This window comes from Phyllobates terribilis, unplaced genomic scaffold, assembly GCF_046119375.1.
Source record: "Phyllobates terribilis strain yellow unplaced genomic scaffold, ASM4611937v1 Scaffold_8__6_contigs__length_399053987, whole genome shotgun sequence".
Classification (NCBI taxonomy): Eukaryota; Metazoa; Chordata; class Amphibia; order Anura; family Dendrobatidae; genus Phyllobates; species Phyllobates terribilis.
The window spans coordinates 177,512,608-177,538,751 of record NW_027362768.1 but is presented as its reverse complement, the minus strand read 5'-3'; the positions used below and the strand labels follow the sequence as shown (position 1 = coordinate 177,538,751).

Here is a 26,144-nt window from a genome sequence, read left to right as displayed (position 1 = left end):
GTTTTGTGAGAAAAGTCTCAGTATATGCCATTTTCATCATCTAATCCTCTGTTCTTTCTGGGATTTTGGGTCCAGTAGTCGGTCCTATCAGTGACTGACAGCTTCCATTGTATAAGTGTGCACACGGAGTTAGCTGTCAATCACTGATAGGACCGCCCCCTCACCCAAAATCCCAGAAATAACAGAGGTTTAAAATGATGAAAACACAGGTCATATTGAATTTTTCCCCACAAAACTATATATTACAGTTCCCCCTGCTCTATAACATGGTGCTTGAAGATTGGACGGCATTTTCATGGGGACATGTTCCATTTATAAGAAGTTTTTATGTTACACATACTTTTTAAGAGTTTTGGTTGATGTGTTTTTTTTGTTTTTGTTTGCCATGTTGTTATCTAACAATCTTGGAACCTTCATATTAGGATGACACCTCCTGTAAAGTTCACACCTATAGAATATAGGTGCTCCTTCACTCCATCCCAGTAGTGCGCTGGCAAAATTGAAAAAAATCTTCTCGCCTAGCTCTGTTCCTATGATGAGCTGCTCCGGCCTGCGCGGTGTGTGGCTCGGTGCAGGAGGCACAATCTAGTGCCGTCATCACGTCTGGGGCACCAAGACTCAGATTGCTCAGCTGAAGGCTTCCCGATCTACCATTGTATTCAACTACATCTGCATCCTGAAGACACAGATACAGTTGAAATTGGGACATATCGCCATATTTCCGGGATAGCTTCCCAAATCCAGGAATGTTTGGCCGGATCCAGGATGGTTGGGAGGTATGATGACTGTTCTGTGTATCCTGAATGCAGCAGTCAGGAGATGGTATGGCAACAAACATGGTTCCAGCATTTATGACTTAATCTGCAAAATAATCTGTGTAATCTCCGGATTACAGCATGGAGTGCCAACCTGCTGCATCTACAGCTAACAGGCTTTTGTATTATATTAGCAGGGGGATGGCATGGAGAGAAAAAAGTCTGTGGAGCAGCCTCATCTCAGATATGAAGGTATGTAAGATCGCAGTTATGAGCAATAGAATAGGCAAAGGAAGAATTAGTGTTGTATTTACCCCACCCTCCAAAATGTATTGGTGTAATGTGGTTTTATGGGACATTAGTGCTTGTGTAAAACAGGCACCTGTAACAAGACTCATTTCCCAACCCCTGATTTATGCAAGCAGCAGACAGACAAACAATGACGACGCATAACAATTGCAATAGATGGAAAATTTTCGGTATTATTGACATTGCACCCTCCCATTATCCTGTCCATCTCAGCTTCTGACAACCCTCTGGTATTAGAAGGAACATCGAGCAATCAACCATAATCTGTCCAGAAGCAAAGTGTACTGTTCCACTGCAGCGCTTCAACAAGGAAAATGAGGCATTACAAAGCTCCTATTGATATCAATGGATTGTCAATGTAATGTGCAGATCTGCTGGGTCCTCCAGGGTGAGAGAAGCTTGTGAAGCCATTCTCTCTACTATGGCTAAACGAAGAGGATCCTGAATGGGGGACTTCTATTAAAACTAAAGCAATGAAAGACTGAGCCTGATGTGCACCAGGCCTGACTACTGTATGTTCTGTGATATACATATATTAAAGGAGTAGTCAGACGCTCAATATTCACGCTGCATACATCCTGTTAGAAATGTGCCAAGAAATAACAGCTAATTTTATGCAGCTGGCACTGACTTGTATATACCGTAATGCATGGAAATACCTGATATACAAATAGTGACTATAGATGAATATATACTGCTGCTTTATAAAACCCTGCTGATCACACCATTAAATCCGAGACTCCCATAGATAAATATTGCGCCAATATTCCTACTCACAACTAGATCTGAAATACAAGGTGATCCCATACAAGAATGGAGCTTATTACAAACATATATAATTAAAAATATAAGCTAAAAAGTTTTCCTCAAGTTTCTAGAAATTTTTTTAAAGAGAATTTTTGCTGTCAAAAAGATAATCAGTAAATCTTTGACTTGTCCTTTCAAGGGATTTTATCATATAAAGTCTTGACATATTGCTGGAATATGCCATTAAGATCGGTGGGTGTCCCAGAGGTCTTCGAGATCCTGAAAATGTACGGTGAAGCTTTGGACCACGTACCCTCTGACCCATATTCATTTACCTGACCGCAGAATTGGCTACAGGGTGAGGTGACTGATGGATAGGATGGCATTATTCCAGTCCCAACAGATGACCACAGCGGTGGTGCAACAGCACATTATGCAAGTCCGTAATAAGTAAGACTTCTTTCTTCATTTTATACATCTCCCTTACCCCTGACCCCTTTTTCTTTTTTTAAATAAGAGTTGTATAAAATCTTGAATCAGGTTTTTATCCTTATTCAATTTTTTATATTACTATCTACATGGAAAAAAACAAAAATCTTCCAATTTTCACACTAGCCTCTAATCTTTATACTAAACTCCTTGTTCTATACAGATAATTCTTCAGCAGCCTAATCACAGTAAAGGATAACAATGACTGATAACACCTCTATATACAGTAGATCACAGTTTCCACCATTCACAATAGGTGATGTCACAGCTCACCTCCTCCTTCTCCTGTACAATGACTGATAACACTTCTATATACAGTAGATAAGTTTTCAGCATTCACAATAGGTGATGTCACAGCTCACCTCCTAAACAATGACTGATAACACCTCTATATACAGTAGATAACTCGGGATCCACCATTCACAATATGCAATGTCTCAGCTCACCTTCTCCTGCTGTTCAATGAACTTTGATCAGATTAAAGCATGTTCAGATAATACTTCTATACAAACAAATATGGACTGAGTCTGTCTACTTTTGCAAATGTCCATGTTAACAACAGGACCTACAAGTCTAGTATTAGCCATAGTTACCAGTAAAAAAAAAATACATTAAACCCAATTTAAACAATAGGCCATTTTCTGATGACACATTTCCTTTAAGAAGATGATAGTAATAGTTATGTTACTTGGGGCTGTGTTTTGACAGCTACAAGTTGTAGCAAATTATCCATTTTTTAAAGATCGATTGCAGCCTAAAGTGACATTTAATTACAACTATTAAGAAGATTAGAAGATGTTTGACATATTCCAATGTGTGCATTTTCAGGTTGCAGGTCATAGCAACCTATGGAATTTAATGGAAACTTGGCTTAGTGTGCAGTACATCAAATCACTCACCGTGTGGCAGTGTTATGTGCAATCTATGGAAGACAAGTCTACTGACAGCAACAATTTTATGTTGGCCACAGATGTAGATATTTTCCCAGATCAGATCCACAGGAATCTTTGATCTGTCTGAAACCCCACATCCCTCTTCACTGTATGATCGCAGTGAGCAGTGTGGTCCCATGTGCCCTGCACCTCCATTTTTCAGTTTATGACCAAAATATTTGTGAAAGGTGCTCAGCTGTTTACATCGGCTCCATAAAAATGATTACATACTTGCCTGTCCCAGATTTTTTGGTAAATAGTCGGTGGCATGGCATGGGGTGAGGTTTGCAAATCTACGGTCCTATGTGGGTTTTGGAGCGGAATGGGGCTCCACATAATAAAATGTGCTCAGTGTTGGCTCATGTCTGCCCATGTCACAGAGTCTACAGCCCTCACACTTCCCATACGTTCCATCAGAGAAGGTTTCTTTTTTCCCACTTGTTTGCAATCATTGCTTTGTTAATGTATTGGGGGAGCCCATAGGAAATGTGAGATATTCTTAGGAAATGTGAAGCCATGGCGCTAGGTAATAAACTATAGTACTATAATTTGAGACGCAGCTCTTTGCTGGTCATTAGTAATTTTATATTCCAGTAATATCAAAGTATTGTAAAAGACATTCATATTAAATGATATATAGCTTTATAGGTATGAGAAAGAAAGCTATTACCGACCTTGTATATTAACCCTGGAGATCTGCGGATGGTTGGACATTGGTGACCTCCTGTAGAAAAGGTAAAAGAGAAATTATTTATAAAACCGTTTACACTTAACACAGGACAACTCTTATCAAGTGCTGCTTATGTCACATGCTAGAAGACAAAAGGGCAGTATTATCACTCAGGATGGAGATAAGCTGGAGGTATGCGCCTGCACATGATGTGTCGGTGCGGGCACCGTGACACTGTTTACTGAGTGTGTGATAACTGCAACCACTGGATGTTTCTTTTGGGCATAGAAGATGTTGCATGTGCTTCATAACTTTTGGTTGGTTGAATATTGATGGTCGTTAAGACGCACAACATTTCACCATATTACCTGTGCAGCTACACAACAAAACTTAATGCAACAAGAAACACCAACATCCATCCGATCCAGGGAAAAGTGATGGAGTCTGGTGTACAGCTCCTGGTAATCCAGGTCCACCACTCTAGCAATGTAACTTCCACATTTGGTTAAACTTGGTTTGGTTACTTGGATAACTAGGTGCACCATCAGGTTACTAAAGTGGCCTCACCTCACTTGTATTTTGGTTTTATTACTAGCGTTTGTTTGTTGATACTTAGATTTTAATTATTTTCTAATAAAGATATTTTTTAATTAGTCCAATTACTGCTGATATCTATTGAATCTATTTGGGCATTCTACTTATCCCTTGCTTGACTTATCATTCCAGCAATGTAACTTCTACATTTGGGCATCATTAAAATAAAAGGAGATTACAGATTATAAAATGCTATATTATTAGAATTTCAGCATCTGTAGGACGACCGCAACAGAACCAAATCTAATCGTGATCTAAGTATGGTTTGGTTTGAACATGGGAGGTTTTGGTATTGCAACTGAAATCTCAGAACTGTCAACTTTCTAAAAATGTCTGGACAAAGGGGAGACCTCTTGGATTTCAAGAACAGTTGGTGGTTTTCCCAGGTACTGCCAAACCCTCCAGAAACCTCCTGAATAACAGCGCTTCCGTATGGTTTCTTGATCGGAAATAAAAGCATGTGGATTCACCACTACACTGCTCAGTACTGATGTATAGTGTCCTCCATGCTGATTCTCCTTTAAACATGTACTATGTAGAGACGGGAGAGCAGGAATCCATCATGTCTGTCTGTGCTGTGTATGAGAGCCATCATAGCAGTTTGTCTCTGTCCACCAGCTCAGAGAAAACTGAAAATTAGAGATGAAAACTGCATAGGGGAAAACTGATGAAAATGCAGGATACAAGTCATATAATGACTGCTTATTCTGAAAAGTCCCTCGTAATGATGGGTGATACGATAAGGACTTGCTATTCATTCAATTGCGTAAGTACCGATTCATCAGATTTACATCTGGGTTATCTAGCACAGATTACTAGCATATAAAGAGTTCATCAAATTGATTGGAAATGAATGAGGAATATAAATAAGTGAAGAATATAAATAAGTGTGAAAAAGACAGATTATAATTGTGCAATTACTGCCCAACAATGCAACAACTGTCCAGCAGTGCACGTGTTCAGTAGTCGCCTTCCTGCTTCATGAAAAGCCTTCTGTATCTGTAATGGAGGCTTTTCAGTTCCTTATAGTTTACCGTATTTTTCGGACCATAAGACGCACTTTTTTCCTCCAAAATTTTGGAGGAAAATGGGGGGTGCGTCTTATGGTCCGAATGTTGGAGGGGGGTGTATATTTATGTGTGGTGTGGGGGGAGCGGTATCGGTGGAGGAGCGGGGCACAGGAGGCAGCAGCCGCCTACCGCAGCCTACACTGTCCCCGCTGCTAAAGAAAATGAATATTCACTGAATATTCATGCTCCTTAATAGCGGTATACAGTGTAGCAGCGCTGCGGCTGCTGCCGGCTATCTCCTGTGCCCGCTCATTAAAGGGCATGAATATTCAACCTCTCTCCACGCCCATAGGCGTGGGGAGAAGGTGAATATTCATGCCCTTTAATGAGCGGGCACAGGAGATAGCCGGCAGCAGCCGCAGCGCGGCTCCGCTGTGTGCCGGCTATGAAGGAGAGTGAAGTCACTGCTCCCCGTGCACACAGACCCGGCATGGGGAGCAGTGACTTCCGGCAGCTGATCTCTCCTTGTGAGCCGCGCATGGCAGTGACGTCATGCACGGCTCACATGGAGAGATCAGTGCAGGCAGACCGGACGCAGCGCTGGAGGAGAGAAGAAAGGTGAGTAGGAGTGTTTATTTTTTTTTAATGTGCAGCCTGATGGGGATTAGGGGGACCATGCATACTAGGACAGGGATTAGGGGTGCCATGCATACCAGGACAGGGATGAGGGGTACCATGCATACCAGGACAGGGATGAGGGGTGTCATGCATACCAGGACAGGGATGATGGGTGCCATGCATATCAGGATAGGTATGAGGGGAGCCATGCATACCAGGATAAGGATGAGGGGTGCCATGCATACCAGGATGGAGGGATGTCAGGCATACCAGGATGGGGATGGGGACCACATATAAAAGAAAGGGGGCGGCATATATACCAGGATGGGGGACATTACCCCTATACCAGTGTCAGCAGAAGACCCCCTCCCCCTTAAAAGTGCATCATGACCACATTTTTTGCTTAAATTTTTTTTTTATTATTTTCCTCCTCTAAAACCTAGGTGCGTCTTATGGTCCGGTGCGTCTTATAGTCCGAAAAATACGGTATCTCATCCTAAGATTTCCCATACGGATCTTTATAAGTCCTGAACTATAGATATTATTGTCCTTTAGGTCACTTTAATCAGAAATAATGAACATTGATTGGACAGTATCCGATTGAGGGACACGACTCTCAAATAGTACCACCAATTGTCAATATAAACTTTCAGGAGGAATAACAGGAGTGGCAAAAAATAGAGCTGTAAGAAGATGTTCTAGAATTATTATTTCATGGGAAATACAATCAAATATTGAAACTGACATATTAGGATTGGTGACTGGTCCTTTCTAGCTTATGTTCCCATGTGGCAAATATTTCTGCTGCAAATTTGCAGGCAGAAAATTTGCAGCATATTAAAGTATCAGCAAAGGTGCTGCTATGAATTTCCCATCTCAGAAATTCAGCAGCATACTAGTTTTATGTAGATAAACCATAAGAGTCCAGTGGGGCAAATACGTGGGATTTGCATACAAAAAAATCCTCTGCCTAGATATTATAATAATAATTTTTTATTTTTATAGCGCCAACATATTCCGCAGCACTTTACAATTTTAGGGGGGACTTATACAGACAATACAGAATAAGCAAATCTGATATCGAAAGGAGTGAGGGCCCTGCTCGCAAGCTTACAGTCTATGAGGAAATGGGGGAGGCACAAAAGGTAGAATGTACATATATTGTATAATGCAGCCTTGATATACTAAATAGGATAAATAATACATGGACTGGTCGCCTGCCAGTATGTGTGCAGTCCTGACCGAGGCTATTAAGTGCATGGTTGGTATGAATCTGAAATTGAAAAAGATTTTAATATGGGGGAAAACTGGGATGGACAGATAGTGTGTTGAGGCCAGTCTAAAGAAATGGGTTTTTAGGGTCCGCCTGAAACTGTGGGTATTGGGAATTAATCGAACTGTCCTGGGTAGTGCATTCCAAAGAATTGGCGCAGCACGCGAGAAATCTTGGAGACGGGAGTGGGAAGTTCGGATTATGGAGGATTTTAGTTTGAAGTCATTGGCAGAACGGAGGGCACGGGTAGGGTGGCAGACTGAGACAAGGGAGGAGATGTAGGGGGGTGCTGAAGCATGGAGCCCTTTGTGGGTAAGCGTGATAAGTTTAAATTGAACTCTATATTGGATGGGCAACCAATACAATGACTGGCACAGGGAAGAGGCATCGGTGTAGTGGTTGGCGAGGAATATGATCCTGGCTACTGCGTTAAGGACAGATTGGAGAGGGGGGTGTTTAGTAAGAGGGAGACCAATTAGTAGAGCGTTGCAATAGTCAAGACGAGAATGAATAAGAGCTACAGTAAGAGTTTTTGCCGAGTCAAAGGTGAGAAAAGTCCTGATTCTTGAGATGTTTTTGAGGTGTAGATGACATGAACGAGCGAGTGATTTGATGTGAGGAGTGAAGGAAAGATCTGAATCAAAAATGACCCCAAGACAGCGGGCTTGTTGCTGGGGAGTAATGGTTGAGCCACAAACGGAAATGGCAATATCGGGCACAGGTAGGTTAGTGGAGGGAGGAAAGACGAGTAGTTCAGTTTTTGACAGATTCAGTTTTAGACAGAGGGAGGACATAGTGTTAGACACAGCAGGAAGACAATCACTGGTCTTTTGTAGTAATGCCGGGGTGGTGTCCGGAGCAGAGGTGTATAATTGGGTGTCATCAGCATAGAGATGGTACTGAAAACTGAATCTACTGATTGTTTGTCCAATAGGAGCGGTGTATAAGGAGAAAAGAAGGGGGCCTAGGACTGATCCTTGAGGAACCCCGACAGTAAGGGGAAAGAGAGAGGAGGAGGAGCCGGCAAAAGACACAGAGAAGGAGCGGTCAGAGAGATAGGAGGAGAACCAGGAGAGAACAGTGTCCTTGAGGCCGACAGTGCGGAGTATAGTGAGGAGGAGCTGGTGATCCACAGGGTCGAATGCTGCAGAGATCCAGGAGATCAGCAGGGAGTAGTGACCATTAGATTTAGCTGTTAGTAGATCATTATAGATAGTAGATATTATAGTACTATGGATTTCACAAAATTTCATTTACAACGAGAAAAAATTCTGCCGCGTTGACCAGTGAGACGGATTTGAAATCCACAGCAGGTCAATCCATATCAATGCAAAAGGTGATATGTGCAGCAAAACCATACATTTTTCACCAAGAACTAAACAGATTCTGTTTATTATGTCTTGGTGTCACCAGATGCCACACAACACTTTAGGTCTTGTGGAGTCCATATCTTGATGGATCAGAGAAGCTGAATCCACAAAAAATTAGGCAGGTGATTTGATGGGTGATTTGATGTTGTGACTATTGAGTGTTTGAAGCATATTTTTTATAGAGATGAAAAGAATAATTTTTGGGTCACACATTGGTCTGATACTCTGGAAATTTATAAGGTGAGTTGAAAGAACTCAAGAATTCAGATTGGTGGTGGTCTGAATTCGGAGACCCTCAAAACACTATAGAGATGACTGGAGTTAAGCAGAGGCACTCATCTCCTGCATGAGCAAGGTATGGATCTATCTATATATAATCGTCTTATCCGGTCTGTCTGTCTGTCTGTGTGTCTGTGTGTCAGTCTGTCCAGGAAATCCCGCGTCGCTCATTGGTCCGCCAGCGGCCAATCAGCGCCGGGGGATTTCTAAAAAAAGATGGCGGCCGTTAGCGGCTCAACTGCGGGACGGAGCTGAGCGGCGATGCAGCGGGGAGATGAGCGCCGCGAGGCGCTCATCTCCCGGCCGGCAACAGCAGAAGGAACCCGATCGCCGGACCCATCTGCGGGACGGAGATGCAGCCGGGAGATGAGCGGCGCGAGGCGCTCATCTCCCGGCCGGTATCAGCGGAAGGACTGCCGGCGCCGCTGACCTCCATGCGGAAGGGAGGACCGGGGAGCGGCGCTGAGGGTCGGGATACTTCTGCTGCGAGCGCCCGCTATGTCCCGGGTTCTCGCAGCGTAAGTACCCGCACAGGCAGCGCCGCTCCCCGGTCCTCACCAAGACGATTCGATGATTGTTCGCGGTCTTCGGACCCGACCAATCACTGATCTTAGCGCAAAACTTAAACACCGCTGTGCTGATTGGTCGCCGACACTGCCCGCGACCAATCACCGATTTGGGCGCCAAATTTAAATATCGGCCGCGACCAATCAGCACAGCGGTGTTTAAATGTGGAGCCAAGATCGGTGATTGGTCGCGGCCGATATTTAAATTTGGCGCCCAAATCGGTGATTGCTCGCGGGCAGCGCCAGCGACCAATCAGCGATTTTTAACACAAATGTCCGGACCTTTGTAACACCATGCGGGTACTGTGGGGACATCAGCGGCTAGGGTGTGAAGGGAGGACCGGGGAGCGGCGCTGCGGGTCGGGATACTTCTGCTCCGAGCGCCCGCTCATGTCCCGCGTTCTCGGAGCGGAAGTATCCGCACAGGCAGCGCCGCTGACATCCATGCGGCTAGGGCGTGAAGGGAGGACCGGGGAGCGGCGCTGACATCCAATTGCTCGCGGACGCTATTTAAAAGTGCCGCACAAATCGGTGATTGGTCGCGGTCTTGGCCCACGACCAATCACGGATCTTGCCGCAAAAGTTAAACACTACGGTGCTGATTGGTCGTGGACGCTGCCCGCGACCAATCACCGATTTGGGCGCCACATTCAAATATCGGCCGCGACCACTCACCGATCTTGGCCCCACATTTAAACACCGCTGTGCGGATTGGTTGCGGACGCTATTTAAATGTGGCGCCAAAATCGGTGATTGGTCGCGGCCAGCGTCGGCGACCAATCAGCACAGCGGTGTTTAAATGTGGAGCCAAGATCGGTGATTGGTCGCGGCCGATATTTAAATTTGGCGCCCAAATCGGTGATTGGTCGCGGGCAGCGTCTGCGACCAATCAGCACAATACTGTTTAACTTTGGCCGCAAGATCAGTGATTGGTCGCGGGCCAAGTCGGCGACCAATCACCGATTTGTGCGGCACATTTAAATAGCGGCCGCGACCAATTGGATGTCAGCGCCGCTCCCCGGTCCTTCCGTCACACCCTAGCCGCATGGATGTCAGCGGCGCTGCCTATGCGGATACTTCCGCTCCGAGAACCGGGGCATGAGCGAGCGCTCAGAGCAGAAGTATCCCGACCCGCAGCGCTGCTCCCCGGTCCTCCCTTCACACCCCAGTCGCTGATGTCCCCACAGTATCCGCATGGTGTTACAAAGGTCCGGACATTTGTGTTAAAAATCGCTGATTGGTCGCTGGCGCTGCTCACGACCAATCACCGATTTGGGCGCCAAATTTAAATATCGGCCGCGACCAATCACCGATCTTGGCTCCACATTTAAACACCGCTGTACTGATTGGTCGCGGACGCTATTTAAATGTGCCGCCAAAATAGGTGATTGGTCGCACACAGCGGTGTTTGAATTTGCCGCCGAGATCGGTGATTGGTCGCGGCCGATATTTAAATTTGGCGCCCAAATCGGTGATTGGTCGCGAGCAGCGCCAGCGACCAATCAGCGATTTTTAACACAAATGTCCGGACCTTTGTAACACCATGCGGATACTGTGGGGACATCAGCGGCTAGGGCGTGAAGGGGGGAGCGGCGCTGCGGGTCGGGATACTTCTGCTCCGAGCGCCCGCTCATGTCCCGGGTTCTCGCAGCGGAAGTAGCCGCACAGGCAGCGGAGCTCCCCGGTCCTCACTAATACGATTCCGCTCCCCGCTCCTCACCAATACGATTCGCTGATTGGTCGCGCTCTCCGCACGTGACCAATCAGTGATCTTGGCGCTAAAGTTAAACACCGCTCTGCTGATTGGTCGCGGCCGCTGCCCGCAACCAATCACCGATTTGGGCGCCACATTTAAATAGCGGCCGCGACCAATCACCGATCTTGCCGCCACATTTAAACACTGCTGTGCTGATTGGACGCGTCCAATCAGTGAGATTGGCGCCAAATTTAAACAACGCTCTGCTGATTGGTTGCGGACTCCAGCCGCGACCAATCAACGAGATTGGCGTCAAATTTAAGCAACGCTCTGCTGATTGATCGCGGTCGCTGGCCGAGATCAATCAGCAGTATTGGCGCAAAATTTAAACACCGCTCTGCTGATTGGTCGCGGTTGTCGGCCGTGACCAGTCAGCAGTATTGGCGCCAAATTTAAACCTCACTCTGCTGATTGGTAGCAACCACCGGCCGCGACCAATCTGCTTTTTTTGTGCCAAATTTAAACAACTCTCTGCTGATTGGTCACGGTCGCCGGCCGCGAACCATCAGCAGCATTGGGGCCAAATGTAAACCCCGCTCTGCTGATTGGTCGCGGTCGCCGGCCACGACCCATCAGCATTATTGGTGCCAAATTTAAACCCTGCTCTGCTGATTGGTGGCGGCCGTCAGCCACGAACAATCAGCGAGATTGGCGCCAAATTTAAACACCGCTCTGCTGATTGGTCGCGGTTGTCGGCCGTGACCAATCAGCAGTATTGGCGCCAAATTTAAACCTCACTCTGCTGATTGGTCGCAACCACCGGCCGCGACCAATCTGCGTTTTTTGTGCCAAATTTAAACAACTCTCTGCTGATTGGTCACGGTCGCCGGCCGCGAACCATCAGCAGCATTGGGGCCAAATGTAAACCCCGCTCTGCTGATTGGTCGCGGTCGCCGGCCACGACCCATCAGCATTATTGGTGCCAAATTTAAACCCTGCTCTGCTGATTGGTGGCGGCCGCCAGCCACGAACAATCAGCGAGATTGGCGCCAAATTTAAACACCGCTCTGCTGATTGGTCACGGCCGACAACCGCGACCAATCAGCAGTATTGGCGCCACATTTAAACCTCACTCTGCTGATTGGTCACAACCACCGGCCGCGACCAATCTGCGCTTTTTGTGCCAAATTTAAACACCGCTCTGCTGACTTGTCGCGGCCGGCGACCAATCAGCGATTTTGGCGCCAAATTTAAACCCCGCTCTGCATCGCTCTGCTGATTGGTCGCGGTCGCCGGCCGCGACCAATCAGCACTATTGTCGCCAAATTTAAACACCTCTTTGCTGATTGGTCGCGGTCGCGACTAATCAGCGATTTTGGTGCCAAATTTAAACACCGCACTGCTGATTGGTCGCGGCCGCCATCCGCGACCAATCAGCGAGATTGGCGCCAAATTTAAACAACGCTCTGCTGATTGGTCGCGGTCGCCGGCCTCGACCAATCAGCGATTTTGGCGCCAAATTTAAACAACGCTCTGCTGTTTGGTCGCGGCCGGCGACCAATCAGCGATTTTGGCGCCAAATTTAAACCCCGCTCTGCATCGCTCTGCTGATTGGTCGCGGTCGGCGGCCGCGACCAGTCAGCAGTATTGGCGCCAAATTTAAACACCGCTCTGCTGATTGGTCGCGACTAATCAGCGATTTTGGTGCCAAATTTAAACACGCTCTCCAGTCCTCACTAACACGGTTCGCTGATTGGTCGCGGCTGCCACCCGCGACCAATCATCGATATTGCCGCCAAATTTAAACACCGCTTTGCTGATTGGTCGCGGTTGCCGAACGCGACCAATCAGCGATTTTGGCGCCAAATTTAAACACAGTTCTGCTGATTGCACCCGGTCGGCCGCATACCTATTCTAGAATACCCGATGCATTAGAATCGGGCCACCATCTAGTAGAAGATAATCCTCCATGCAGAACAAAACGTCAGAGCTGAGCTCTGTACATAGAGGCCTGGATGTATCCATACACAGCAGGGTGGGGGCCAATCGGAATATACAGATCAGAAATCTTTGTCTCTGCTAGATGTTGAGGTGACTGATAAATGTATAGGTGGCCACATAAACATCTGTTTATTCTATGCCAGACACCACTGACCGTTCTGTGTGAAAAGAGTGCCATCTAGGGGCTGAAGACAATAGCGCAATGTTGGTTATGTAATGGTATAGCACGTGTCATGGAAATGCCTGAACATAATAGATCGATGTTTGCTATATACACACACATATTTATTTTCCTTATTTTTTCTTAATAGTAAACTTTCATGTTAGTGATCTGTGTAAACACACTGTTATACAGTTGTCACATGTTCTCCTGCTCTCTTTAGTGCAGCTTTCCTAACAGACTGCACAGCTCTCCAGTCCATACAATGGCGGCTGATGGAGGAGCATGTGACCAGACCATTCATCAGCCTCCCCCAGTAGAAAAGCAGTTTCCCCACATGTAAAGATAATGTAGTTAACCTCCTGAACTGATTCTGCAGCCAGCAATAGACAGTGCAACACAGAAGCTATAGGAGGCACACGGTGCAACATTTTTGATGAAACCCTATTGCAAAAATTATTTTTGCCACAATTGCATGCATTTAAGTAAGAAAAAAATGTAATCAAAAGGTGGACAGCCCCTTTAAAGAGTAACTAAACTTTCCATTGTATTTTAAAATTTTGTCCAGTACGGAAAGTTATGAAACTTTGCAAATCATTTTATTGGAGGATTAGTCTTCATTCCTGAAATAAAAATTACATGTAAGTGGCTTCCAATCTTTTACTTTTCCCCAGTCTATTTGCTGCCTTCAGTTACATTGATGTCAGAACATTCTCATTTGGAGTACAGATGATGGCAGTAAAGGGACATCACCTGTCTCCACCTCTGAGTGTAATGCTTAGGCCACGGCCCCACTACCAGTATTTGGTCAGTATTCGGTCAGTATTTTTTCTCGGGAGTGGGAGACTAAACCAGGAGTGGGTGATAAATGCAGAATTGGTGACTTGTTTCTATTAGACCTTTTCTCCGATTGTTCCTCACCTGATTTTGGCTCCCACTCCTGAGAAAAACTGACCAAATACTGATAGTGGGGCCATAGCCTTATCAGAACTATCTCCTACGGCGGCTTGACAGACCCTCATAGCCCCTGTATAGTATACTCTAAAGCAGAGCCCTCGTAATGATTGCGGCCTGGTCCTGAGGGCTGCCGAAGTCAGTGATTTTTTTCAGTTGAATGTTCTACAAGTTAGGGACCAGGATGGGCACATTACTACAAGACAGGGACCCGGATAGGTACATTACTACAAGACGGGGACCGGGATGGGGAACATTACTACAAGACGGGGACCCGGATAGGTACATTACTACAAGATGGGGACCCGGATGGGCACATTACTACAAGATGGGGACCCGGATGGGCACATTACTACAAGACGGGGTCCGGGATGGGGCACATTACTACAAGACGGGGACCCGGATGGGCACATTACTACAAGACGGGGACCGGGATGGGTACATTACTACAAGACGGGGACCCGGATGGGCACATTACTACAAGACGGGGACCGGGATGGGGAACATTACTACAAGATGGGGACCAAGATAGTGGACATTACTACAAGACGGGGACCGGGATGGGGCACATTACTACAAGACGGGGACCGGGATGGGCACATTACTACAAGACGGGGACCGGGATGGGCAACATTACTACAAGACGGGGACCGGGATGGGGCACATTACTACAAGATGGGGACCGGGATGGGCACATTACTACAAGATGGGGACCGGGATGGGCACATTACTACAAGATGGGGACCGGGATGGGCACATTACTACAAGATGGGGACCGGGATGGGCACATTACTACAAGACGGGGACCGGGATGGGCACATTACTACAAGACGGGGACCGGGATGGGCACATTACTACAAGACAGGGACCGGGATGGGGACATTACTACAAGATGGGGACCAAGATAGTGGACATTACTACAAGGAGCAGACAAGGATGGGGACATTACTACAAGATGAGAACATTACTACAAGAAGTTGGTCAGAATTACTATATGATGCTAATTGTAAGAAAAATCACTGTATGAGGCCAATTAGGGGACACAAAAAGGAAATAAAAATTGTAAAAACTGTAAACTTGTAAAGACGATAAAACTGTACCATAGCCAATAAAATGAATGCCATTTAAAAGAATAAAATAAAAAAAGCCAAAAATGTTCACAAAATGATCCATAAAGTGTATTAAAAAAACAATATGGTATCCTTAAAAATTTCATATCATCCTGCAAAGAATGCGGCCCTTCAAATTCACATTTTTTCTATATACTTAGCCAAGTTTGAGACCCCTGCTCTAAAGGAAGCATTGGATTACTGCGACAAGCCCCCTGTTCTCATTATGCCCCCCTCCCTCCAGTGATGCATACTGGGTGATGGTGGAAGCAAATCCAATGTTACTATTCCAGTATACAGGGGGCAGTGAGGGACTAATTATTGACACCCATCACAGACATTATTTATCTAAGTTGAGCGTAAGGAGAGAGGGCCCTATTCATCAAAACTTTTAAGTCAGTATTCTGGGGTAAACAGCTTTGAAAAATCACAACATTTTGGCGCAACTCAAGGCTGCGCTAAAGTTTTGCAACTTGTGGTGGTCTCTCTCCATTTTCACCCAACTCTGACTAAGTGGGCTGAGCTGGGGCGGGACGGGACCATCACTCATCTAACTCATGACGAGCGGTGGCATTCGCTACATCACAAACCTCACTCCAGCAAGGACTGGAGTAGGATTTATGGTGAGATGCACACCACTTATCCGACGTTCCTGATTCATTAAGAGGCGTGCTCTTAATGAATCAGGAGCGTCTGACTCCAACCCATCTCCTCATCAAGACCGGCATGAACAATGCCGGTGATAATGAATCAGGGCCATAGTGCTATGAGTCAGACCAGCCGCACAGCAATGTGACAGGAGCAATAAGAGCTCTGGCTGAGCGCACTAACTCTGGGGAAAAGCTGCTGCGGGAGATAGTTCTGATGAGAACACTCAGAGGAGGAGACAGATGCTGACCCATCACTGCCATCATCTGTACTCCAAATAAGTGTATTCTGATCAATGCGCCTAAAGGCAGGAAGATAGACTGGAGGAAAGAGGTTTGGAAGCCACTTAGAAGGTATTTTCTTTCTTTATACAGGAATGTTTACTAATCCCCTAATAAAGTGATTTGCAAAGTTTCGTAACTTTCCATTACTTAAAAAAAAAAAAAAGTTTAGTTATCCTTTGATTTTGGTTTGGTCACAAACCATCTTTGTTGAGTTAATGAGTCAAGGCTTAGACTCCATCAGTAAGAGCTCACTTACTTATTCACTGGTAACTCATTTTGCAGTCTGCTGTATACCGTGATAAATAGACGACGTAGAAGACAAACCGTTCAAAATATTTAAAGAAACCCAATAGCTGAAATGATTTTTCATCAAAAATACAAGAATTTGCGTAAATAAATGTCTCAGAAGATATACATATATCTTAAAGGAGTTTCCAGTCTCAACAAAAAATGGAATAATTCTAGGATGCCATCTCTATATGATTAGTGTAGTGACCACCACTGATTCTGAGAATTAAAGGGTAGCATTTGTAATATTACACTGGGTCCCCTTCTAATTTTTCCAGTTCTCGTATACTCAGCTGTGCAAGAAACTGCAGCGGGTTCCATTGATGTTACAGTGGCAAATCAGAATGGTCGGGAGCAGCTCTGCATGTAAAAACTGTGGAGCTGAAGTACTATCCAAACTCAGCATCCTTTTAATTTTGAGGATCATTGGGAGCCCTAGAGGTCAAACACATGATTATAAAGTGGTGCCATTGATATATCGTTGCTTTAAGGGCTCGCTCACACGGCCGTATATTCTCTCATGCGAGAGAGTTGGGCAGATTATGATAATGAAACATTGGGATTAAATTCTGTCAGAGTTTGCACTCAGTGTCATCTTAGTGTGATCCGATTTTCTCCCATGAGAGAATTGCATCACAGGTGCGGAGGAGATGGAGAACGTAATTTCTCCTTTGTCTCTGTGCGCGTACATCGGACTTCACTCGGATGTCATCTGAATGCAGTCTGATGTTTCACACGCACCCATAGACTTATATGGGTGTGCGTGATCTGATTTCCAGAGCCACTCGATCGTTTCCTCATGCCGATTTGCAGATCTGCACTTCCTATAGTAAAATATGTGATAAAACATCAGATAGTACTCGGCCATGTTATACGCTAGTGTGAGCGAGCCCTGAAAGTTTTGAATACTCTTTTAACATATTTTGATAATAAGAATGAATAAGGGAATTGCTACAAATGCAGCTGCCATACATATCAGTGCAGGTTTACGTGTGCATCTTAGTGACTGAGATCATTTTGATGTAGTATGAAATAGATTTGAGTAAGTTAATTAATATTTTCAGATAAGGGAGTGCATATAAAACCTAAATATTACTCAGGAAGCAAATTAACTGCAGAGCGAGAGTGAAAATCCCACAAGTAAAGCCGATCCAGTGCTATAAATCCCCACTCCAGGCATATAAAGATTCATTGATCAGTGAACGCTCAGCCCCAAACCACGTGGCACTGCCCCGTTCAGGAGTCCATTCAAGGACAGCAAACACTCAGAATCCCCCATAGCCTCTGCATGAATAGGGGCCTTAATTGCTGGAACCAGCAGCAGCCTAGTTAATGCCAAAGCAAATTAAACGGATGGCAATATACATTCCTGCCGTGCATGTGTTGTGCGCTCCTCGCTCTACTGGTTTCGGAGGTGATGGCATATATATTGGCAGCCTCAGATATGGAGGCGTCTGCTGATTTTGGATGGTTAAAACTGTGTAAAAAATGAGCAGTGGAAAATTCGATGCTCTGTGAATGTCTGACCTGGACACGTCATGGGAAGGCTCCAGAGAGGCAGATGGGTGCCAGCCACTCATACCCACAGATCAAGATGCTGCTCAATATATGAGGGCGGTGGGTACAGAATTGTAGGAAAAGGCAGCACAACTTAAATAGCTTAGAAAATCTGGACCTTATTTCAACAATATCGATTCTAAAAATTCTTCACAGACAGAAGAGATACGATAAAAGATGAGGTCCAACATTTTGTGTCGATAAATTTCAGAATATATCTTTATAAAAATCAAAGCTGTATAGACATAAAGGTTAAAAGGGTTGTACACCTCTGTGGCCAATTTATTTTATTTAAATGCAGGTATTTGGGGCTAAAAATCATTTTTTTGCTATTTGGATTCATTAAAATGTTTGCACTGTTTTGCTTTTAAATGCTATTTATTTCCCTGCACATTCAACTTTGATGTGGTCTGTGGTCATCAATCAGTTGAGAGGAGATGAGAGAAAGTCATATTAAACCCTCCCATTGGACAGTCAGAAGCTCACTAACGGATTCTCAGTTAACCCATTCTGCAGCCAGTTATAAACAGTGCAACATGGAGGCTGTAGATGGCAAAATAATTAAAAATGTTTAATTAAACTAAATTACTAAAATTATGTTTAGCTAAAAAGATATCCCCAAAGGTGAAAAAAAAACCCTTATTGATAAAATACTAATTGGCTCACTGCCACCACAAGGGGGAGCTCAATAAATAAGATTTCGTCATTAAAGGGATTTTCTGTTCAAGAGAAATTTCTGCAGTCGTTGTATGTGACTGTAAATAGCAGAATCAGTAGAACATTGAGAGAAGCGGATGAGAATCTAGTTGGCATGTGACTGTAAGTATTCCACTCACGCTGGAAATAAAGGAGTATTCTGACAAGTGGGCACATTGCACACCATGACAATTAAGCAATCCGCAGTCACTCTGTGAGATATATACAGTGATTGCAGAAATTTCTCTTCAGCCTGGAAACTTAATTTAAATTCAATAACTGTTTGTTCTAAGCTCCCTCTAGTGGTGACTGGAAGCAGATAGACTTCTTTCATTTAAATTTATCTCAACTGCGCACCCTGTATATTGCTAGATATGCTAGACACTTTCCTCTTTTTACACCATTTTATGGTCAACCCACTTTACCACTTTAACGTGGTGCAAAATTTTACTCATTCTCTACGATCCTCATATGTTTTCGTATTTTCCCTTCCTGGGTATTCGGTATTCTGAATACTGTCCTACTGGCCTCCATCAATGATGTATAGGAATCAGTGGCACCCAGTGCAGCTATCGCTTGTATCTGTTGAGGGTTATCATCGGACGGTAAGATTCTGAAACAGGGAGGGAGGCCAGGAAGCATTGAAACAGGAGAGGTGGAGGATCAGTGAATGTGACTCATTTTGGTAGTTAACATTATTCAAAGCTCTTAGTTAAAAAAAAAAATCAGGGGGCTGGACAACCCCTTTAAAAGGGGTTGTCTACTACTGAACAACGCTTTCTTAAATGCTAAAGTGCTCATCATAAAATAATAATAATCTTTATTTTCATATAGCACCAACATATTCCACAGCGCTTTACATACATTATCATGGCTGTCCTCATTGGGGCTTACAATCTAAATTCCCAATCAGTATGTCTTTGGAGTGTGGGAGGAAACTGGAGGAAACCCAGGCAAACACAGAGAGAACATACAAACTCCTTGCACATGTTGTCCTTGGTGGGATTTGAACCCAGGACCCCAGCGCTGTAAGGCTGCAGTGCTAAGCACTGAGCCACTGTGCTGCCCTAACATAAAAAATACATAACTCCCTGACCTGTGCCAATTCAGTGATGTTGGCGCTGTGTCGCCCGGCAGTCAGGTAACATTATTAGTCTGCAACGCTCTCGCGACATATCAGTGAACACTGGAGCCGATCAGCAGCTGCTGATTGGTATGTCCCGTGAGCGCTGCAGCCAATCTCATGTGAGCACCAGGAGACATAGAGCCTATATCACTGGAACAGAACCCGTCTGGGAGGTGAGTATATGATCTTTTTATTTTATCTGGAGCACTCTATGAAGGGGTTATGGGTTCGTGGACAACTCCTTCAATGCAGTTTTGAGGTCTAGTTTTAACATTAATTTTAGAAATCAGTGAAGGATCTAATCTCATGAATTTCAGCAACAGAATCTGGGATACGGCAGGTGATCACCTTTTGGTAGATAAGATACCTCTTTACGTATTTAATTTAACCAGTTCTTATACCCCGTTCCTCACCAGGCACATATTCAGATTTTTTTGTTCGTGTGGGATGTAGTAATGTAAGAAGTAAGTGAAATCTTTGGCCTTGTACTATACCTATATTTCTCTGCGGTATCTGTGCATCATGAATCGTAGTATTTGTTAAAGGGGCCCACTGAGACTCTTTCGCCCGGGACCCATGAAAACCTGGAGCCGGCCCTGGATGTAATTTCTCTGTTTTTTCATACTTGCTTCTTTTATTGTTTTGCCAATATTTTTTTCTTTATAACTACAAAGCACCTCTGAAGTACATTTTAAAATATGTTCCCTTTCCTTAACTTATATTTCTATATATCGGACACATTTTTTTTCGACTTGGGCCAGGCTAGTAACAGTGATTTGGATTGGCAGCGGCTTTAGTTTTAAAAATACTTTTTCCCCCAATTGTTATTTATCCATATTTTTATTTATATTTTATTTATTTCACTTATTGTGCTCCCCATAAGGCCATAAATGATCTTTGGAGTTAGGGTGTGGCGGGTTGAGGGGGGAGGGGTCATTTTAACATTTAAATACTTTTTTTTTAACCTGATTTTCCCTGTAACTTGGGCTGATATTTTAGCCTCCTGGCTAAATAGCAGAACTGTTTAGGTCTCCTAGTACCCAGGTCTCCTGCTCCGCATCACCTACACCCAGCGATCACATGACCGCTGGGTCCGGTGGAGGAAACACTGTTAGTGTTTCTTATCACTGCATACACAGCACTTGTTTAGCTCTGTGCATACAGCGATTGAGAAGGCAAAGATAATAATAATTCATCTCAGCCTTCTGTATGGGGAGTTCAGCTGTGTCTGATAGCCAGCTACCCACTCCTGCAGCTGCACAATCGTGCTCTACTATGCAGTGACATTTTTGAACATCAATGCAGAATAGGACCACCCAGATGTTTATAGTCTATGGGTGGTCCGGAAGTAATTAGCCCTAAGTTTGCATTGTTACGCTGTAATACTACCAGAGCAGTAAGCTGCATTTATACTAAAGCACTGTATAGTAAAGCCACCCTTTGCTAATAAACAGGATTCTGGATTCTTATGTTCTTTTGTGAGGGAATCACTGCACATTATATTCACCTCACTGGAATATTTCATACAAGTCTATGAAATCAGACAGCTCCATCTAGTGGATACATCACATTACTACCTAAATGTTTATAAGCAGGAAAATAGAATGAATAGGAGCAGTTAAGCATTACACGGCAGCGGCCTTAGATTTAGTACAGTATAATGGTCCCACATATCCCTCCAAATATTATAATGCCCACCACATAATCTAATGGGCCCCTTAGTCCTTCATATTGTATACTGCGCCCCATAATCCTCCATATATTAAACTGTATGACATAGTCCTCCATATAGTATAATGCATCCCCATAGTCCTCCATACAGTATAATGCACCCCCATAGTCCTCCATATAGTATAATGCACTCCCCATAGTCCTCCATATAGTATAATGCATTCCCTATAGTCCTCCATATAGTATAATGCACTCCACACAGTCCTCCATATAGTATAATGCACTCCACACAGTCCTCCATATAGTATAATGCACTCCTCATAGTCCTCCATATAGTATAATGCACTCCCCATAGTCCTCCATATAGTATAATGCACTCCCCATAGTCCTCCATATAGTATAATGCACTCCTCATAGTCCTCCATATAGTATAATGCACTCCTCATAGTCCTCCATATAGTATAATGCACTCCTCATAGTCCTCCATATAGTATAATGCACTCCCCATAGTCCTCTATATACTATAATGCACTCTCCATAGTCTTCTATATAGTATAATGCACTCCCCATAGTTCTCTATATAGTATAATGCACTCCCCATAGTCCTCCATATAGTATAATGCATTCCCTATAGTCCTCCATATAGTATAACGCACTCCCCATAGTCCTCTATATAGTAGAATGCACTCCCCTTAGTCCTCTATATAGTACGCACGTGGTCAAAATTGTTGGTACCCCTCGTTTAATTAAAGAAAAACCCACAATGGTCACAGAAATAATTGAATCTGACAAAAGTAATAATAAATTAAAAATCCTCCATAATCCTCCATACAGTATAATGCACTCCCCATAGTCCTCCATACAGTATAATGCATCCAATAGTCCTCCATACAGTATAATGCATCCCATAGTCCTCCATATAATATAATGCACTCCCCAGGATGGCGATACAGTTGAACTTGTGATGACGGGTGGGGGGCTGACGGGCCCCATAGCAGCCACGTGGCCTGCCGCCATTGCCGGTACGCCACAGACACCAGGTGTCAAACCTCCGTTGCTCTGATAAAGAAGCTGCAGCACCATATCAGTCCACTTCTACATTTTCTCTGCACAGCAGCGTTGACTATCCAAAAGCCTGGCCCAGTCACTAACATAGTTGTGCAATGGCTCCCTGTACGATGGTTAGCCGGGGGCCACTGTGTAGTAACAGTAAAATACAGGTCTGCAACATCTACAGTCTCTGGATTGTGGGGTCCCAGAGGTTGCACCCCCATGATCATAAAGTTATTGCAACGTCTAGCAATATGCATTCACTCCTTTTCGTAGGGCCTATGTATAGTATACTGAGTTAGAGTACTTTCATATTGCATTCTTGCCCATGTTCAGTGGTCCAATCGGGGCTTGTGTCTGAACCCCCTGCAAAACAGGATTCGGCGAAGGTGCCATTGACTAAAATGGTGGCGACAGAGTCAACGTGTGCTCTATTGTACATAATTTTCAGACTTATGCGCCTACTGAAGGGAGACACTCAGGCGCAGTCCACTACGTCTGAGTGTCCACCTCCAGTAGGTGTAAATGCCCAAAAATGATACATGACAGAGCACATGTTGACTCTGTCAGCACCATTTTAGTCAATGGCCCCATCGGCGCATACGCCCGAATCCCATTTTGCGGGGGGTTCAGACGCAAGCCCCGATGGGACCACTGAACGCTGGCAAGAATGCAATGTGAAAGGGGACTTACTGACCTAGTTGATGGGTTTGTTACAATGTATCACTGTACAAACCTCTGTGAGCTAAACAGCAGCACAAATCTCTCTCCTGCCCAAGACTCTCTCATCTACATTGAAGCAGGCCCATCAGCAGGACTGGAATATTTCAGCTCTTTCTGGATCTAAACAAGAATATTTCCATTCAATAACAGCATGCAGAAACTAGTGTAAGTAATTGAAGAATAAAGCTAATTTTAACTCTCTTGGAGGTGCCGGTGATGCTACAACATGGGCAGATTTGCAGTTTTGGGTGGGTTTCTTTCTGTTCACACTTACTTGTTTGGCGCTCCATGAAGATTGGTTAATAATGTGAAATTATTCCTGACACTGCGCAGACTGGCCAGCACCTGCAACAGAGACCACGCACATCAATCACTCCGAAGTAGCCAATCAGGTGCCCGCTTTCTTTTTTCCTGTATGCTTTTCAAAATGAGAGCTGAAATCTGATTGACTAGTTTTGATATAAATCTCCTAAAATAAAAGTAGCACATTATAGATAAGGACACAAGACACAGACATACCTGGGCGAATGGAGTAACAATCAAGTCATCCCCGTGCCTAAAAAAAAAAAAAAAGGCAAGAGAACAGGTTAGAGAGCATTATATATAAAATTGATGGAAAACTGTGAAGAAGGATGGAGGAAGAAGGAGAAAGAAAACGCTATTAGCCTGCGGATTTACCCTATATCTGCAGGTTAATGGTGTTTTTTGAAATGACAAGTTCCCTTTAAATGATAAAATTCATCATCCACTGACACCACTAGGGGGAACTATCTGACCACACACTAAAACCAATCATACAACAGAATGCAGTGAGCTCCCTCTAGTGGTGGTTGCAGGCAAAATAATGTTAAAGATTTGGAACTCTGTATCAGAAAAATACAGCTCTGATCATTATAAAGATATATTACTTACAGCAGAATGTTTAACCTAAAATACACATGATGATAAAAAGTGAAGATTTACTTAAAGGGTTATATCCAACATTAAAAGTTATTGCCAATTCACATAATTGATAATTATGAGATCGATGAGGTCCGACCTCTGGGACTCCCACTGGCTGTCCACCGGCTCTAATATACCCACTTGGGACTATGGGACTATTGGAGATGCAGTGATCCATTTTTTCTGAAATTAACATAGAATGGAGTGGTTATGCGCAGGCCACAGCCCCATTCTGATGGGTGATAACTGTTAATATGGGGAATAACCCTTTAAAGTCTAATGTACTGAAACAATAAAGGAGGAGCTGACCTGCTCCAGGATAACACGTTTATGGTGATCATACACTGTCAGAGATAAAAGTCAGCGGTGACTCTAATCAGGACACTATTATGAGGAGGCCTGGGGAGGGATCGGCATGGATTATGTTACTACAAGGAATCAGTCTTGACTTACTGCTCACTTGCAGCTGAGGAGTTCCTGGACATAGTCTTTGGTGATAGGTCATAATCACTGTCCGACCGGTAGAGGAAGGATTCCCGGCGCTGGTTGTGACTTGGGAAGTTTGTGTGAAGAACGAGTCCTGAGCCCGGGCTGGTCTGATGGTCCAAAGGGCTACGTCCTGCAGCTGGGCCATTTTCAACATCGAAACTGCCATAAAACAAAAGCATAACAAAATAAAATATTACATCATAAGACTATTATACGTTAACAGTATGAGGTGTGTGTGTATATATATATGCATCCTAACAATGTTGTATAATTTAACATAGTATGTCTCACCAAATGTTTAATTGTGGTCATGTTTAATATATATATACAGTAGATATACAGTGAAGGAAATAATTATTTGATCCCTTGCTGTTTTTATAAGTTTGCCCACTGACAAAGACATGAACAGTCTATAATTTTAAGGGTTGGTTAATTTTAACATTGAGAGATAGAATATCCAGAAAAAAAAATCAAGGAAATCACATTGTATAAATTAGATGCATTTTGCAGTGTGAAATAAGTATTTGATCCCCTACAAACCATTATGGGCTCCTACAGACCAGTTAGACGCTCCTAATCAACTCGTTACCTGCATTAAAGACAGCTGTCTTACATAGTCACCTGTATAAAAGACTCCCGTCAACAGACTCAATCAGTCAGTCAGACTCTAACCTCTACAACATTGGCAAGACTAAAGAGCTTTCTAAGGATGTCAGGGACAAGATCATAGAACTGCACAAAGCTGGAATGGGCTACAAAACCATAGGTAAGACGCTGGGTGAGAAGGAGACAACTGTTGGTGCAATAGTAAGAAAATAGAAGAAATACAAAATGACTGTCAATCAACATTGATCTGGGTCACCATGCAAAATCTTACCTTGTGGGGTATCCTTGATCATGAGGAAGGTGAGAGATCAGCCTAAAACTACACGGGGGGAACTTGTTAATGATCTCAAGGCAGCTGGGACCACAGTCACCAAGAAAACTATTGGTAACACATTATGCCTTAAAGGTTTAAAATCCTGCAGTGCCCGTAAGGTCCCCCTGCTCAAGAAGGCACATGTGCAGGCCCGTCTGAAGTTTGCCAATGAACACCTCGATGATTCTGTGAGTTATTGGGAGAAGGTGCTGTGGTCAG

General features: G+C 44.2%; 1 protein-coding gene across 3 annotated transcripts in view; it reads right to left on the bottom strand.

Annotated features, from left to right (window-relative positions):
- The window catches only part of PDE4B (phosphodiesterase 4B), a 570,792-nt gene that overhangs the window by 152,988 nt on the left and 391,660 nt on the right, over nucleotides 1-26,144 (bottom strand). For all 3 annotated transcript variants that reach the window (XM_073643831.1, XM_073643832.1, XM_073643833.1), the window contains 4 exons: nucleotides 24,971-25,165; nucleotides 24,095-24,131; nucleotides 23,850-23,920; nucleotides 3,907-3,956 (listed from right to left, as the gene is read on the bottom strand). In XM_073643831.1, coding sequence (XP_073499932.1) covers nucleotides 3,907-3,956; nucleotides 23,850-23,920; nucleotides 24,095-24,131; nucleotides 24,971-25,165 — 353 coding nt within the window. The remainder of the gene's footprint in view (nucleotides 1-3,906; nucleotides 3,957-23,849; nucleotides 23,921-24,094; nucleotides 24,132-24,970; nucleotides 25,166-26,144) is intronic.